The following is an 18,296-nucleotide window of genomic DNA, read 5'->3' as shown; positions in this document are numbered from 1 at the left end:
ATACACTTATCAGCACCCTCAGTGCATTTTGCAGTGTTTCTTTGATTTTAATGGACCCCATTGTATAAGGAAGAACTGAAAACTAAAGTGCAGTCATAATACCAATTTATGGGATGAACATTTGGAATACTACGTGCAGTTCTGGGCTATTTTAAGACTTCAAAGGAAGTTTCATTTTGCTCAGTGGAACTTATTTCCAAATAAACATGTATAGGATTATACTGATAAAGGAAGCAGGTTTTTTTTCTGCAAAGAAAATCTGAAGTGTTTAGGGTCTTTTGTTTCAAATAAAAATGAACAATGTGAAATAAAATTGACTTTAAAAAGACCAGAACTATTGCCAAAACTGAACACTTTAACAACAGAATAATCAGAGAAGCCATCGAGATAGAAAAACNCAAAAAGCAAACCCAAACCCACACAGATGATGAGGCACGACCACAAACTAGAAGCCAGTCCACAGCTGCATCATTAGCCACTTTAAACCCCTCCAATCCATACATGAAGCAAACTGACACCCACCATAAAGATGTGGCACGACCACGAACACGAAGCCAAACAACAGCAATGAAGCTCACCATCTCAAATCCCCCTGCACCTCAGACTAACCTGAGCACAACAAAGCCCCCACCCAAACAGAACACTCCCCCATCCAATCAGAGCACAGCCAACACCCCATCCAATCAGAGCACAGCCAAGCTCCTTAACCAATCAGAACACACCTCCACCCAATCAGAACACAGCCACGCTCCCACCCAATCAGTTCAAACCCCACTGGCAGTTAAAAGGAAGAAACAGCTGCGATCACACATTACTCCTAGAAGCACGAAGCTGAAGACACCAGCCTGAAGATGACGAATGGGACTTTGTCAAAACGTTGCCTTCAGGGTGACTTCAGACCCATCTAGGGTCTTCCTGGCAGTATGAAACTAGCCGTGGGGAGCGGAGATCCGCTCTCGCACAGCCATGTGCTACAAGCGCAAAACAGGAAGTCCTCTAATATTTCTGTTATTTCTAGAATGCTTTTAAACAAACACAAATAGTGACCACTGGCCTTACTAGTTTTGGTAGGTTTCCATTGCAGTTCAAATAGATTTAATTTCAGGACATTAAAGCTATTAATTCTTTAGCAGGGTTTAAATATTTGTGTTGCCATGTCTGTATTCTTTACTGATGGTGATTCTGATATTCAGAGTACTGAGAGAAATAACCATAGAAGAAAATGTGTCATCCACTTCTATATTAAGAATTTATGAGCTGATGTTTATGATAGTTTTCATAGAATGAGATATATAGGCTGCTTTATTCATAGATTCTCCCAGGTCCATCAGACATGTTGCCATGGCAGACTGTGCCTTAACACCTCTTAATCTCTCAGGAGTTTTTTTTCTTTCAAGCAGTTTTGAATTGTTCCAGTCCACACAAGAATCCATCCTATATGTAAGTGGCCTGAGATAAATGCAAGATGCTTTCTGTTTTGCTTTGTTTTCTGGATTCTGACATGCCTCCATGAGAAAGAGATCAGAGTTGAATCTAGTAGCAAAAGCCTTGGTAGTTAAATAGCGTTGAAATCAAAAAGAGAAATCAGTTGAAGGATAGGAACCATTGGGTGCATAAGGACAGGGGGAAAAAGCTTTAAAAGAGGCAGTTGAAAGGAAAACAATAAAGAAGAAGTAGTAAGGAAAGAAGAAAAAAAGCAGGTATCCCGAAAAAGAGGATTGGTAGGTAAACTAATTCTGAGGCTGATGTAGTAGAGACTATTTGGGGGGGGGGGGGGGAGTACAACAGTAATATTTCAGCTTCTTTGAAAACTATTAAGCTAGATTAGTTATTTTGTTTGTGTCGGTGAAAATGGAGGGTATGAAAATTTGGGAAGAAGTGAAGGAGGGCAATGTCTTTGATTGTTTTAGTCAGAAGCCATGGAAAGAGCCATGTGTCCTTGTAATGTGAGTGATTTGTGGACTGAGAGGAGGTTCTGCTGGTGATATATCAGCAAGAGGGCCTGTAGGGAAATACAAAAGTACTGCTGCTATAACCATTAAAAAGTGAAGAGTGACAAGAAGATGGACAAGATGGGGAAGGCAACGTTCTTTGGCCTTCAGAAGATAGATAGCAGCGAGATTGAAGAATTAGTTCTTGTTCTTATCAAAGTTTCTAAATTGGTCAGTTCCAGAACAGAGTGCAGGAGGTGGATGATCAACAGGGTGCCTTTTTTTTAATGCAGCTGGAAGGTGGCTGCTGCACAGGCAATGACTAGAGATTACTGCTGCTGTTGAAAGCTGATCATTTTGGGGGACAGTCCACAAGATCAGAAAATAGAGTCCACCTGACTGAATGAGGACTTTTTGAACGTTACCTTCTAGAAAAAATGTGACAGTCTAGATTATCTCAGATTGCAGTGCTAATTGAAGATGCACTTTGCTGTACTTCTTTGCCCTGGTACCTGCCATCTGGAATACCTGACATTTCTCAAGCTCCCGTCTAAAAGCTCCAATTAGTACTGCAATCTGGGGTAATCTAGAGTAATATTGTTAATATTATTCAAGGCAGCCCTTAAAACCTGGCTTTGTCCCCAGACTCTTGATTAGAATGGAGGGCAGATCCTCTGTGAGATATTTTGGTTGTAAATGTGGTTGTTTAATTGATTATCTTTTTTCCAGATGTTCTTTTGATTTATATAGGCTGCATTGTTATTATTGTTATTGATGTATTTTTTAACCCACCCAATGTCATATAAATTAGTGCAGCCTATAAATTTAATAAATTCATAGTTTTTAAAATTAGCAGAATTATATGTTATCACTATTCATGAATTGTTCTGTTCATAAGGCATAAGTCCCACTGTAACCAGGGAAATAGTTTTAATATACAACAATACTGAGTTAAACAATCTCAGTTCTATTCTGTCCCTACCATTGTTTAGTTGGCTTTGTTGTGAAACTATTAGATATTAAATACTTACAAGAGACCTCTTACAACTGTTGCCATGGGATAGCATCATAAGAACATGATGACAATATGGTAAATTGTTCAGAGCCTTCTATTTGACTATGAAAAGGATGCTGTCTCTGTAGTTAGTTTACATCTCTTTGAGTTGTTCTTCACTAAGGGCCACAATTAACATTTCCCCTTTAAATAAAAATGTACTTCAACATTTAGTATATTCTTGCTTCCTTTGTAGTTTAATATTCATTGACTGATTTCTATGTAGATTTACTTTAGAATTATCAACCTACTATTATGCTTTCATGTCAGTTTCCTCCTCTGCTATTATATCTACTCAGAGTGTTGTTAAATATGGCTGCAATCAAGGTAATTGCAACGCTGTTTGATATTTTGACATGGAAATAGAAGTTGACCTCTCACTCTGCTGTGTTTCCCTTCACTGGAATTAGCAACTGCACAGGCTTGTGTTTGTTTTAAGAATGCAAAGCATATTCAAAAAATATGACATTTTATTTTCCTTGTTTAAGCATTCAAAAACTATTTCAGTAGCTAAATTTTTAGGGATCAGTGATGTGTTTTCTACCTTTACATAATAACACTTCTTCAGTGGGATACAACAAATGATTGTCTGCCAAATTAATGTAGTCAGCCCATGGGATACATCAAATAAGAGTTAATCCTTCTGGATTGTGACCCAAATGTGGAAGAGTTTCCTCCCCTTCTCCCACCTGAGGGCATCCTAGCTGCTGCACTTCCATGTTTCTTTGCATGCCCCTCTGTCTGTCTTTGATCACAAAAGCATGAACATTCACAAAGCTAGCCATGAAATGTATAAGACCATTCAAGGATTTTATAATACCTGAGGTCTTTATCCTTTTTAATCTCTTCTAGTTCTACTTTCTAAGCCATTGTGAGTTCTCTCACAACTCACTGTCTCCACAGTCACTTGCATCGTCTCTGTGGACCAATTGCTGGGTGAAGGGTTAATAGGATTGTCATAGGCTGCTGCAGCTTGTCCTTTGTGCTGGTGGCAGCAACAACTCCATAGCTGCTGTTCTTTGCTTTTTCGAGGCTCTTTGGCACTCATATGACTGGTACTTTGTAACTGCTGGGTGTTGGGGCTGCACTGGGTGAGTCTTGTTGAGATGAAAGAGGCTCGTAGACAGGCTTTACAAGGTCTCTTCTATTGCTCAGGAATGGTCTGTCCCACTGATCTCCACCCCTTCTAGCTGTGGAAAAGATGCTATTATTCCATGTCATCATCTCAGTTGTTACAGCTTAGTCAGGGCTAATATATCTGTCTGCTTCTCCACTGCTCAGATCTGGTGTCTTTAACTCCCTTCTAAATTTCCCCTTCAGACAGAGCCTATATAAATTGAAAAGGGAAGAGCAAGCCCTTAGAAAACAATGGGAGGAAGAGAAGCTGGGGCATTTTTTTCATAGTGTGTTCTTCCTCTCACCAAAATATATTGACTTAAAGTCAAGAAAATGTAAAAGGTTTTTAAAAAGTTAAACATGTTACTTTTTTTATTGTGGCAGTGTTTCTTCCAAATCTGAAATAGATTTTTTTTCCCCAGCTAAGTTATCTTTCCTATTTTTATGATGAATTTAAAGTGCAAATTTGTATCTTTGGATATACATCTTTTCGGGATTTTATGTTATTGAAAGCCTTCCATAATCATTATCTTTTCAGGTTGTAGTCCATGTCAATAACTACATGGAATATTGTCCTAAGATACAAACTAATATGCTATGATGATTTGGTAAATGGGAAAACAATGAAATGAACAATTAGAAATGGAGTGACAATATTTGCTAGATACGATCAGTCATTTTTGTGTTAGTGCTCGCATTTCTACATTCACAAAATATTTGTGCACTTTTAAAGTTTTGGTGAATTCACTGGCCAGATCATTCTTTTTTTAATAGTTACATGTTTAAAAACTAGTAATCATGACTTTTTATAGTTGATGGAGAATGAATGTAGCCCAGTGGAAGAAAACAGAGAAAAATATCAGATCTGATTACTAAAACGCTCTTGGTCACAATTATATGGCATGTTGGACTCACAACTTGGTAGACTCTAAACATGCCATAAGCCATGCTTGATGGTGAAGACCTTTTTAGGCAGGCACATTTACTAGTACCTTGCTTTGTTATTTTGTCTTGGAGATCTTCTTTATGATGGTTTATTCCTGATTATAAGTCAGATTCTGGTGTTCTGCCCTGCTCTAATTTTGGTGAATCTTCTAAATGGAGAAATGTCTGGTTTATATGCAAAGGATCAGAATGTTTCCTAAATCTGTAGAGAATGTAGTAATAATGTTGTAACATTACTAGAGGGAGCAGAAACATTTTCAGTCCTGTGCATAAGTGTCCACAGTTAGCCATGATGATACCAAATAATGAACCGTTTGTACAACCCAAGCTCTGCTATTTCATACTTGCATTGTGATATTGCATACAAATATATAAGAGCCAAGGTTTGCGTCACAACACATATTGTATCCCTTGCTTCCCCCCCCACCAGTTTTTCTTATTTTTAACTAAAATACATGTGTTAAGCTTATTGAAACTATTTATTGTTGCTTTAATGGAAAAACATGCCATTTTGATTTTGAACAGTTTGTTTTGTTTTAATGCTTACAAAATGTGGTTTAGTTAACTGTAGAAATATAAAAATCAGATTACAATGAAGCGGTATCTATGAACACAAATCTGATTTCAGATACTGTAGATTTTGTTGTGTAAAGGAAACTGCTTATTCCTGGTTTTCTAGTACATTTTTTTTATTATGAGTGAGAAACCTAACCCCTTATGAAGGAGTATCATCTGATAGTACTTTATTTAATGGAGGATGAGGACAAACAACAGGTACTATGATGTATTCCCCTGTTAAATCCACTACATCAATATAGGAACAATGAATGTTCCATACTATTTTTCAACTTTCTGTGGCTTGATTTCCTTTTAATGAGCTCATATTTCAGCTAGTACAAGTAAACCAATGAGGCAATTTCTCCCAAGTTGGGTATGAAGTAGATTTTAATGCTTGTAGGTAATAAGAATACTGCATACATAATTAATTAGATTTATCATGGGCAAAAACAGCCAGTGGAATTTTTCAATTCCACATTAGAAATAGGATGGGCATGTATAAATTCTTCAGAAAGGCACTGGATGGGATAAATATGATTTTTTCTGTTTTCCAGTTTTCATTTCTCTGCTACTTTGTTAAATACATTTCTAAATCAAGGATGGTGTGGATGGTGCTTCATGGCCCTCTGGTTGTTTTTGACCTCTATAACTATTAACTCTGGGTACCATTGCCAATGGAAAGGAAGTATAGGAACTGCAGTTTGAGAATAATTGAACAGTAACACTCCTGCCCAAAACAAGATTATGTTGATAAAATAAAACTTCTAGTATGCCAGACTGAAAGATAGAAGTTGAAAAGTATTCATACTGGTGGTAGCCTAGATCAGTAGTGGCGAACCTATGGCACGGGTGCCAGAGGCGGCACTCAGAGACTTCTCTGTGGGCACGCACACCGTCGCCCCAGTCCTAGTCCTTCAGCTGGGTTTTATAAAACCTTTTCGCTTTAGGCCTCCGCCGCCGTGTGCAAATAAAAAAAAGGTTCAATCAATCAGTCAATTTTAACTTCTCGCAGAAAAAAAAAGATCTTGCAAAGTTGAAATTGATTGATTGAACTTTTTAGTCCTACCCAGTCTTCCTTTACCACTGCAGCCACGCCCACCCAATGGGTCACACCCACCCAATGGGCCACACCCAGGCAATGGCCACACCCACCCAGCACCCGATGATGCATAAGTGGGTTTTGGGTTGCAGTTTGGGCACTCAGTCTCTAAAAGGTTCGCCATCACTGGCCTAGATCATTGCATGAAGAGAAACCTCTGGAGAATGTTCACCTATTTTGCAAATATAGTATTTGCTTTTCATGAGTATTCTGAAGGACTGAGTTGAGTTTCCTGGTGATGGCTCTTGTTTTGTTTAGTTAGATCTTTGAAGTATGAAATCATAACATCTCTAAGCTTGAAGTTTGGTTATAAACAATAAAGCAATGATCTCAACAGTTTAGCATTTATATTAATACATTTTGCCAATTTGAAGCTGCAGAAAAGTTCTGTTAAAGAACCTTAATAGAATGTCAATGTGTCATTGATAAATTTTAAAACCTGCTTATTCACCAAATGTCAGGATTAAATAGAGAGACATTATGGAGAACATTATTAGTTAATCTTAAACTATCTATTTTATGTATACTTTATACTATATACTTATATATATATATATAGTGTGTGTGTATGGAGAGAGAATACTTTAGTTAACTAGAGAAATTCTTGTTGAATGGGTGCTGTTAGGTGAACGGAAAAAATAGATGACATCACAGGAAACCTGAGACATACTTATTTTTTTAAAAAAATATGTAGATTGTTATATATTTTCCAAAGGAAATATGTAAATATAGCTTTTGAATTTAGTATATTGTCACTTAGTCTTTAAAAGTAGTTCCTTTCTATTTTGATATATCACTAAAATATTAGGTAAAAATTGTCAAGAAATAACGGTGTGCCTTATATGGCAATCAAAGTGTTTTCACTATTGAAAGGGCTTGTTTTACAAGAAAACAGTTCATTAAGAATATTTCAATGAGGCAAGCTGTGATCCATATGAGATTTTATATAGTGGTCAGTGTTCTTATTTCAAGACATTATCTCTACTGGAGCAAGGGAATTCTTTAAAACCTCTGATAGCATTGGTGCCACATAAAATCATGTTTGAAAATTATGTATATTCAGCTGAAATTTCAATCAATGGAAGGAATTTGATTTGTATTTTTTCAGTTATGTTTTTCACTCTCTTTCATTTTTTAAAATAATCTTTTAAAAATTAAATTAATATAGAATATTTGCGTAGTGAATTTTATTGGCACATAAAATAGCAATTGTACCACCAAGCTGTGCATGCTTATTATTGCACATTAACACAAATATCTTGATACCGCCTTTCTCTTTCCTGCCATTGAAAACCTTTTGGTTAATATTCTTTTTGTAATATTTTAAAGAATTAGATAATTTTTTAAAATTAAAAAAATAATTTTCACACATTAAGTGCTTCATCTTAAATATCTCCCCCTTAAGCACATCGTTCCCTCCCCCCCCCCCCGCTGTACATGCTTTCGACTGGATTTTTCTTTTTACATTTTGCAGTAATTTTTAGAAAAGTTCTTTCTAGTGCAGTTTACGATGACGATATTTTCCTGCTTTTTCTTTTGCTGTGTTGGCACAGGCATTGTGCTTATTCTGTTGCAAGTGGTTCCAGTATTTGATCAGTTCGCTAGGCTGGAACTGATGGGAGGTAATTAGATGACTATATTTACAGCTGGAATAAGAAACCCGCCAGTGATTGAAGACAAACTCATTGGGTGGGGGCATTGGGTCAATTCTCAGTTTGGCAAGACAGATGCCTACATATACATCTTCTAAATGCAACCGTCTGATACTCAGTGAAACCTTAAAAATTCTTCCCGCTAAATCTCCAGAAAACACATAGCCAGTTCCAGAGCAGAATACAGGGTAGCGTTCGCTTGGGTACAGATCAGGTGGCATGTACCACTTACTGTCTTTGTTCCGATTAGGTGCATACCCCCTCATTAGATAGCCAGTAAAGTATTTTTGCCGGGGAGGCAGCTCTGGCTTCAAAAGCTTATGTATTAAATACTCTGTATTTACAAACATGTCGCTGTCAGTTTTCATAACATATGGAACGTTTGGGCAGTAGGTGGCCACCCAGTTCATCCCCATGAGTGTTTTAATTGTTAAGTTGTAATAAGTATCCAAGTATTCTTGTTGGATAATATCATGGTATTGCCTGCTTTCTTCTAGGATGGCTTGCTGAAGGTATCCATTTAATTTAATACTTAAACCTAGCAAAAAAATCCGAACTATTTGAATTCCAGGTGCCAGGCTTTCATTCCCCCAGGTTTGCCTGATGGCTTGCCGAGGTTCCACCTGGCCTGGTTCTGCAGCTATAAGAAGTATTAGGAACGGACTTGATTCCTGGCATTTTTCAGGCTCATTGATGATGTATTTAAAATGATATGTAGCTGGATGCCCAGTTCCTTTTGCGTTGTATATACTCCCATTAGCACTGAGCGTGTTCTCTAAACCAGTAACTCCCTGAGGTGACGCTCCTGTATCATTGGAATTAATCATCTGTGGCCTCAGGGTTTGAGGGACTGCATCTTTCCAAATGGTCCTTAAAGAACTGTGGTTTGTTTCACTTTTTGTTGATCTAAATCCTCGTGTAGTATATGCCACAGGGTTTTCTTTGTATCCAACTCTCCCAGGCAGCCAATCATGGTGATTAAAAAACAGAAATATAGCAAAAAGGAACACAAGAGAGAGTAGACCAATGAAGTGTGTGCGAAAGAGAGACCGTTTGGTATTCCAGGTCATCTTGGCAAAGCAGCAATGCCGCCTTCTCCACTGAAGCATGTTGTAAGTATCCAATAATGGATATGAGAATGATTGAAGGAAATGCTTTCTTTGTTGGGATCCACTGCTATTTCATGGAATTCATCTTGCGTCTTTTATAGGCAGATGGCTAGTGACTGGCAAGCTCTGCAAAAAATCAAATGAGATTTAAGTGAATAGCTTTTCAAAGGTTGCTTTCATTTTATAAGGAGCATATGAAAAAGAAGAAGGGTTTTTAAGAGAAAGAGTAAACAATGTTAGTAACTTGTGCACTATTGTTAATTTTTCAAATTATTTCTTATTTATTGGTTTGGCATCCAAACCATCTTGGTTATTTATTCCCTTTTTACAGTTGGTAAGTTAGCTCGCAAATTTTCTTGATTACTTCTAAGCCCTGCAGGTTTTGAACTCATATTCTTCAAATCCATACCCAGTACTTGCCCAGTTTGCTGTTTTTAAGCTTTTGATTTGTTCAATCTGTTTTAAAAGCTATAAGAGTAATATATGGTACCGATACAAAAGAAGATTATGTGCCTGTGGTTTTAAAACTTTCTATCTTCAAGAATCCCTTTTGTATCTGCCACTGAAGTTCTTGGGTATAGTTCTTGTTACTTTTTTTTTTAAGTATTTTCTAATAACAGGGTTGCTACAATCCCATATACTTACTTATTGGGATATATGTTTTAAAATAGGTTTGCTTGGAGCAAGATGATTAATGACTTGAGTCAAACCAACATACAGGTTCTCGGTAAAGATCAAATATAAAGAACTTGGTACCCACTGGCAGGAATATGTGAATTAATTAAAGCTAATTTGAATGCATTACTAGTATGATTCACAGTATCTAGTCTCAGTGTCTCTTGGGAAATTGTCATACATTGATAGAGGGGCAGTCGTAAATGATTGATTATAGCAGAATCCTGTTAGTCATAGTATGTTGCTTGGCTAGTTTCCATTGGCCCCTCCTGTGTCCAGAAAGTCAGTGAGAATATGCACTTTTTAAAATTAATTTTCAGGATGCAAATAACGCACTTAAATATCCTTCAGAACCAACAAATATTGAACATTTTGATTCATAAGTGGTTTTAATCCTTTTAAATGTGCTTAAAAGGTTATAATAGAGTTGGATATTATTTTCTTTACATGATTATATTATACTCAAAAAATCACATTAAATAACCCCTTCGCTTCTAAAAACTGTTGCAATTCATTTGGAATTTTAACTGTATACTTGCACATACAGACCCGTTCCCTATGCATTCCTAGAAATAAATCAGTCTTCATAGAAAAGATACACATATCAGATACTATAAGCAATATTTAAATATTATTGGTAGGTCATAACTAAAATTTTATAAAACATTTCTCACTATTACTTCATTTTTGTATTCGTGAGTAAAGGTAATATGGAAGTTTCATGATACTGCATATTAAAACTCAAATATTATCCTCAACTGAGCTTTTTTTAACACAATGCAAATTGATTTGTGATTCCACACATCACCTTTCTTATTTGTTTTAAATGCTGGGGCTCTGAGCAGGAGGAAAAGTCATATGTACATTTTTAATAAGAAATAATACTTTTTAAAATGTAAATTTACACTATAATTAATGACTTTGTTGCCTCTTAAAGCCTATTTCGACATTTTCTTTTTCATTTAAAAGAGTACTGTTTTGCATGGATGGCATATTCAATGTCAGTTTCTCATTTTAAAAATGTGATTGAGAGGGATTATGATGTTAAATTAGCCTTAAACATGGTGTTATCTCAAATAGGAACTTAAATATGCAGTAGCAAAAACAGTTGGAAATAAATGGGAATGCAGTCTTTTAATTTTTTCAGTAGACATTAAGGAAAATTCAGTACAGTATGGAATACATGTTAAATCTTTTGGTGTCTGAAAAGAAGTATTTTCTGTCATTCAGAACAAAAGCTCCAGTTAATCATACTAACTACCACTAGGAGGAGCAAGTAGTAGGCTTAGCTTTGAATTGTAGGTTGCTGTACATCTTTGTAAAACTTATACCATCCTTGAGCTATAAATGAAAATTCTCAAAACTCTTTTCTCTGGAACAATAAATATCCTATTAAACTAGCCCCTTTGAACTTGAAAGGCTTCAAGTTTAAACATCCACAAAAGCCCTGGATCAATTCTAACATTATATTTTAATAATTTCTGATTTATAATTTACATTTTTTAATTTAAAAATTAATAAATTAAAATCACCTTTTTGGATGATTTGATTGTATATTAATATGTATTAATTACTTGAGATAGTTAACTGGTGCAACTATATGGAGGACACCGTAAAGACTTCCTCTAAGCTTATGCCTTTTTAGAATTAGATTTTATTTGAGCTAAGTTTCCTGTATTTAAGTATTTAAATATGATATTTATTCATTACAGCCACATCCTTAGTACACTTAATAGTGCACAGAAAAGGACAATCTTTTGTTCTTAAAAGCATATGTCACTCAATTATATTATAATAAGGTGCTTTAAATATTGATATATTACATTATATCCAGTCAAATAATACATAAAATACTTAACATAATCCTAGCTGAAAACAATTACATTAGGTTTGTAAGAAAATTAGCAATTATATCAGTTACTTAATATTTTTGCATGTATCATGTTACAATTTTGTAACAAGGGAGGGCACTTATTTTAAGATTTTAATATGCCTACAATGTAGTTAGTATAATGTGTCAAGATACATAGATGCATGTACATTTTAAAGTTGGTTTCTCCGCAGAATACAAAATGTTTACTAGTTTAGGATCCAAAACACTGTGGCATCACATGCACTCTGGATCTTTCTCAGTTTCAAGCATCGCCAAAGCCACTCTTGAGGGTCAGGAAACTACATGGTACTGAGATAAACAAGAATGGAGCTGTGAAAGCTAGTGCTTGCTCTCATATCATAAGTGGGCCACTTTGGATCATGGCCTACATTAAAAAGCTATGCTGAATGCCTCCTCAAGTTTCAGGTGCTCAGCTCAGATTGAATACTAAATTGATGTTATTTTGTTTTGGTTATGGACTTGCATATTTAAGTTGCCCATAATTTATTTTTATCTCTTGAGAGCTCCAGTCAGTACTCAGAATATTTGGGAGGGAAATAAGGAAAAATGAAATTTGATCTATTAAGCAGGGCAAAAATTTTAATGTCTGTATTAAAGAGGGCCTGATATTAGTTTTGACATACCTGCATTGAGACTTACCAGGTGGGGGAATCTTCATTAGTCATTTTAAAATCCTAATCATTTAAATAAAAATCCATGGAATGTAAAGCAACTTATTTTTTGACTAAGGGTTTTTAAACATTATATATGATAGATATTTAAAAATACATGTTCTCAGGCTGTTTATTCTATTCTTGTAATTTACCTCACATTTTGTCCTATTATTCTCTCAAAACCAGATTTATTTATTTTTCTCTGTATTATTATACACATTTATGCTTAATAGTTATTAATGATTTAGCATTAGTTGTTGGCTTGGGTTTTGGAAGAGAAGGACTCAAGCAGTAAAGCAGTATTAAAATTTCAATAGACTGAGGTCTTCATTTTTTATTGCAGATAAGTAACCTGTGTTTTTTCCAGTAAGCATTTCATACAAAACCATCAAGTTTAATTGATTATCAATGCTGGCAATTTAATTGTTTAATAACAGCTTTTTATTACTATACAGCCCAAAACATCACATGCTACTCAAAACTTATGATGATGTGATATATACCCCCATCTTGAAGGAAACAGTATATTGATGCTTCCTTCTGAGAATTCTGATGGTTATTGATATTTATACCCAGTTGATCCTGACGCTCAAATCCCAAATCACTATCCTTTTCTTCGGAGCCCTTTTAGAGGATTGTGTATGTCAAATCAGGTGTGGCTGCTAATAATAGTCAGATGGCACCCAGTGTTAGGGACTGAGGGAGTGAATCAAACCTTGAAAGGTTGAAGATGCTATTGAACTTACTGGACTGCCTAAGTCTGCTCTGATGGTTTTCAGAATATGTCACATAATAGCTGTGTTACTAGTGTTACTCAAACTAGTCAAATTGTTCCTAGTTTGATTACCTGATATTTTTTAAGACAGAGAGGATGAAGGAGATTTTTTTATATAACTCAGTTATTGCTATTAGTCTTTCTTTGCCTGTCTTTCTCATTTTTCTAATCTCCCCAGTCTTAACAGTAGATTACAGGTGAGGGTTTTCTCAATAAGCACATTTCAATCCAGTCACATTTTTAGCAACTGTGCACACAAAAAGCCCTGCGTATATATACATTATATAAATATATACATTAACACAGTTAATCATCCATGGAAGCATTAACTCTGACTTCTAGGTGAGTGGATGACAATGCTGTCTATTCTGTTAAGAAATTATGCACTTGGATGAAATATCATACAATGATTTAACATACCTTCCTTGTTCAGGCCATTTGTAGCATGAAAAGATTGTGACCACTGCAAGTAGTTTTGGCACACCATCCCTTCAGCCAAAAAGATGCTATCAGCCATGCTTTCATCTCCCTCCCCCCAACAGCCTGCTGCCCGAGACTGCTTTTCAAGGTATCCACTGTGTCCATCTGTATGCTTCCTGTTCTGCTTCCTTCCCGGATCACCAATCTGCTTGTCTTGATTTTTCTGTGGTCATCTCTCAAGAGACGGAAGCAGCACTTCTAGCTTCCATCCTCGCAGACATTGTCTGCTGCTGCTGACAAAAGAAGCATTGAAGCTTTTACAGTTGGTGGTTCCCTTCTTGGACAATGCAGTGCTGTGTTCTCTCTTCAGTATCCATATTTCTAGTGGCGATGTGAGGCAAAGCAGCAAGAACTAGCTAGAATCAGGAGCTGTTCTCCGACATTTGATAATAAGATTTAGCCCACTTTCTTCATTGTTGCTAGGCAGTAACCCAAAAGGATGAGTTGAAAGATGTGAGGAAGAAAAGGGATTTAGCTGAAGGTTTTGTTCGCAAAAATCCAATCCGTAGTTCCTCAGCTGCTGCACAGGAAGGCAGCAGTTTAAATGTGGGCTTTTGACAGATGCTGTCTTCTGACGGAGCAGAATTTCACGTCATTGCTTGCCTATGTCCCACGTGACAGTTTGCATTCATTCGGACTAAATCTGAAAGCAGCCAGAGAGCTTACTGCTTTTGCTTCTCTTCAACAGACAATACACACATCCAGCATAGCGTTGAATGAATAAAATGAGAGATAATGGGGATTGATGAGATCAGTGTGTTTTCCTCGATTGCCTTCCTTTATTTTTAGTGCTATACATTGTCACTTCCTAAATGTGTCTTAATGTCAGATGCTAGTTTATCTTAATCCAAACAGGTTTCTGCATTATATAAATGCAAACTCTTTACTTATTGACCTTTAACATTTTTCAGAAGCTACCTTGAGATTTTTATAAATTATGTTGAGGTAAATTTATCTGCTTATACTAGACACGTGTCTTACTTTGAAAATGTTAGTCAAAACAGTTTCTGCCAGTTTGAACTTCACCATATTTTAAATATATAAAACAATTACATCATCAGGGTAATAATTTTGATACCCATTTCTTAAAAAAAAAAATAGGCCAAAGGTTTAATTAGTGAAGCATTTTATTTCCATGTGGTTAAAAAGCACTTGAAGAATTCCATTAGTCAGGCTTGAGTACAAAAGCATCATTGTTTTTATGCACATCTGAGAGGGGGGCAAATGATGTTGTTTGCATCATGATGTTATTGCAACAATAATGTATTTGTGCTGTAAGCATTATTGTGATTTCTACTGGATTCCTTCATCTCAACTGAGATTAAAAGACACATTGACTTTGATAGGGAGATTTAACCTTCTTGACATGCAGTGCTTATAGCTTTGTTTTCTATGAATTTATTTCTATTTCCTTTGTATTAGAGTTATTACTCTTGATAATAAAATAATTTTAAATGTGCATTGTGTAAATACATTTTTTTTAAAAAAAAAGGCTTTCCAAAATCTCCTGCCATTCAACTCCATAGGATGAGCCATGGTTTGTAATGCAGTTTGAAGGAGAATGGTTTTTTCAGCTCTTCTATTTAAGATTGGCATCATGTTAAACATTTGTAAATATTAGAGGTTAAACATTTTTAGCAATTAGATCCTCGTTCATTTTATTTCCAAGCTAAAAAAAAATCCCCAAATGTAATTGTCTGTGACTTTAGGAGTCTTTTGTGAAGGAATTTGTCAAAAACATTTTGCAAATCCAAATAAACAGAATATTGTTGCCAGAATATTGTTTTACCCATTTATTGACATTCTCCAAAGCTTTAAAAGATTATACAAATTCAAGACTCAACTTTTTCAGAAGCCACTTCTATTCATTTTTTTTAAAGAAAAAGAGTAGGTCTGATACTTTTTAAAATTGAATAATGCTTTTGATCAGTGTATCCTGGAGAGAGATTTAAATAACAGATTTATAATTCCCTTGATCTTTCTCCTCTCCTGATCTCTTTTTTTTTAAAAATTGACTTTGTTTTGGCTACTCGCTGCAGAGACTGGCATTAGAAATAAATTAATCTGTTTTCCTCTACTTCTACTTCTTCTTTATGAATTTTGTCTGTTCTGCATTATGAATGCTGGTGTAGTGGTTAAGGAGGTGGACTAAGAATGAGGAGATCCAGGGCTGATCTACCTCAGCTCAGAAATTCACTGGGTGATTTTGGACCAGTCATTCCCTCTGGATGAGGTGTGATATAAATGTAATAAATAATTCATGCTAAAAATTAGAGAAATATATATTCTTCTTCTATGGGGTGTGCAAGCTTAAGCATCAATTCTATGTAATTGAGCCAATGGAGTGTTTGAAGTGAAGTCCTTGATTATGATGGTTATTCTGGATAATCACTCTCTTATGATTTCATATCAGGTCCATATTATGGATAATATATTTAGAACTCAGACAGCCTGTACCCATTTAGTCATTGTTTCAGAGATATGTCCTTACCAAAAAGGGGGGAAAAACAGAATAACCATAGGTGGGCAAAACAGCAGTGGGAGAGGGAGAAAGCCAACTTCCTTCTGTCTGGTGTATTGAGTTTCCTTGTGGAAAGCTGTCAGGAAGCATCAGAAAGACACCCTTACTCCCTCAAGCAGCCACAACTTTCTCAGATTTTACTCCATTTGGAATCATGGATCTCAGATTTTGGACAGTTCTGTAAGTAAGTCCATTTGAGATACCTTGGTTCAAAAATTGTTGCACCATTTTGCCTCATTAAAGATTATGGGAACAAAAGTTTTAATAGTATATGGATTGCTATTACTAGAAAGGTAAATGTAAATGCTAAAAGGATATATTTAACACCTTTGTGGAAATATAACTTCATGGATATATGTATCCAAACTGTGAAATTTTCAGGAATCAAAAGTATAGTATTGTCAGCTGCCTAGATTCACCTCAACAGTGAAATGGCCGGCAAAGAAATTTAATTAATTAATTAAATGGCAGAATATGTATGCTGGATTTCATCAAGGTCACAAAATGATCACATCAGATCACAAAATGAAGTGAGATAATTCAGAATAGATGTTCATTTTTCCAAAGTGGAACTAAACCATCTGAACCCACTGTGTGCTAATTCTCACAAGCTCCATTCCTGATTCCTTTCTCCAAGGTCCATCATATTAAGAAAATTAATAAGGAACTATGAGAGGAGGGGAGGCTGTACTCATGTGTATCTGTCTAAAATTTCATATGATTTTTTTTTTTTTGCCAATAGTTAGCTGCACAAATTCTATCACATCCTGCCCTAAAATAACATTCTGGATCATTAAAAAAAATCAGCTGTCATCCTAGTTTTCCCATTTACTCAATGTGATCCAGGCACTAGCCTAATAGCAATTGGCTGGAACAAAGAAGATTTTTTCTCAGTTTTGTTCAGTTGATCCAATAGGAATCCACTGGCCAATTACTTGAACACCTACATCTTGGTTTGTAGACTTTTCAGTTTGTATGAAGCCAAAAACATGTCCATGGTAACTCTTCTCAAAAGTTTTTGTTTTGTTTTGTTTATACAGTTTTTAAATGGTTCTTGGGCTATTCTGACCTTTGGCTATTTTGTCATGTTTTATTATATTTTATGACCTATTTCCACCCACCCGCACATTGACAAACCTAAGAAAAACTTGTTCTCACATATACCTTTCCCCAGAATTAATTTATGAAGTGGTTCTGCCCCATTTTCTTCTGATACCATGTCTGATGCATCTCTATCCTTTCATACTTAGTTTGTTTCAAAATAACCTAATTCACCTGTTTTTCCACATTAATGTTGCTAATATGCAGCCTAACTGAAGCCTACACTCCAGTACTATCTATTTGACTGTTAAGAAGGTGCAAAATAATCTGCAATCGTGTTAAGCAAATAACTCAACTTAGTATGGTTGCAGCAAACACAATTTCCTGTATTTTTTGTCATATACGACCAAGAGTCTACCATCCCCAGTAAAATATATTTGATTCAAGATGATACCTCTGATTGTTCTTTTCCCAAAGATTGTTTTCCCTTTTTGGAATGACACTGTTCTTTACTGATATATTCTTTGTGACTACAGAGGAACTATCAACCTGAAAATGGAATCTGTCTGTTGCATCTTCAAAATTTGTTGTACATATTATTATTATTATTATTATTACTTTAATTTATACCCCGCCCTTCTCCCGAAGGACTCAGGGCGGCTTACAGGCAATAAAAACGAAACTATACAATAAATATCTAAAAACAATTAAAATATATATTAAATAAGCCTGTTATTTTTAGAAAAGTTATAAAATCCCTATTAAAATCCCTATACAATCCCCCCCCTAGGCC

The 18,296-nt window shown here is 35.6% G+C and overlaps 2 protein-coding genes across 2 annotated transcripts in view; one reads left to right on the top strand and one right to left on the bottom strand.

Moving 5' to 3' along the window:
• Positions 1-18,296, top strand: part of CDC73 (cell division cycle 73) — a 100,712-nt gene that overhangs the window by 45,043 nt on the left and 37,373 nt on the right. The gene's annotated exons all lie outside the window — the stretch shown is intronic.
• On the bottom strand, positions 8,197-9,586 carry B3GALT2 (beta-1,3-galactosyltransferase 2). The gene has a single exon (XM_015818631.1). It carries the CDS (start codon positions 9,462-9,464, stop codon positions 8,199-8,201), a length of 1,266 nt encoding a protein of 421 aa, XP_015674117.1. The 5' UTR covers positions 9,465-9,586; the 3' UTR covers positions 8,197-8,198.

This window comes from Protobothrops mucrosquamatus, unplaced genomic scaffold (assembly GCF_001527695.2).
Source record: "Protobothrops mucrosquamatus isolate PMUCROS unplaced genomic scaffold, P.Mucros_1.0 scaffold774, whole genome shotgun sequence".
NCBI lineage: Eukaryota > Metazoa > Chordata > Lepidosauria > Squamata > Viperidae > Protobothrops > Protobothrops mucrosquamatus.
This window is presented reverse-complemented; position numbering and strand designations above follow the sequence as displayed.

What these genes read in the sequence shown, in the direction of transcription:
- B3GALT2 (XM_015818631.1), bottom strand. Translation starts at nt 9,464, where the DNA reads ATGCTTCAGTGGAGAAGGCGGCATTGCTGCTTTGCCAAGATGACCTGG.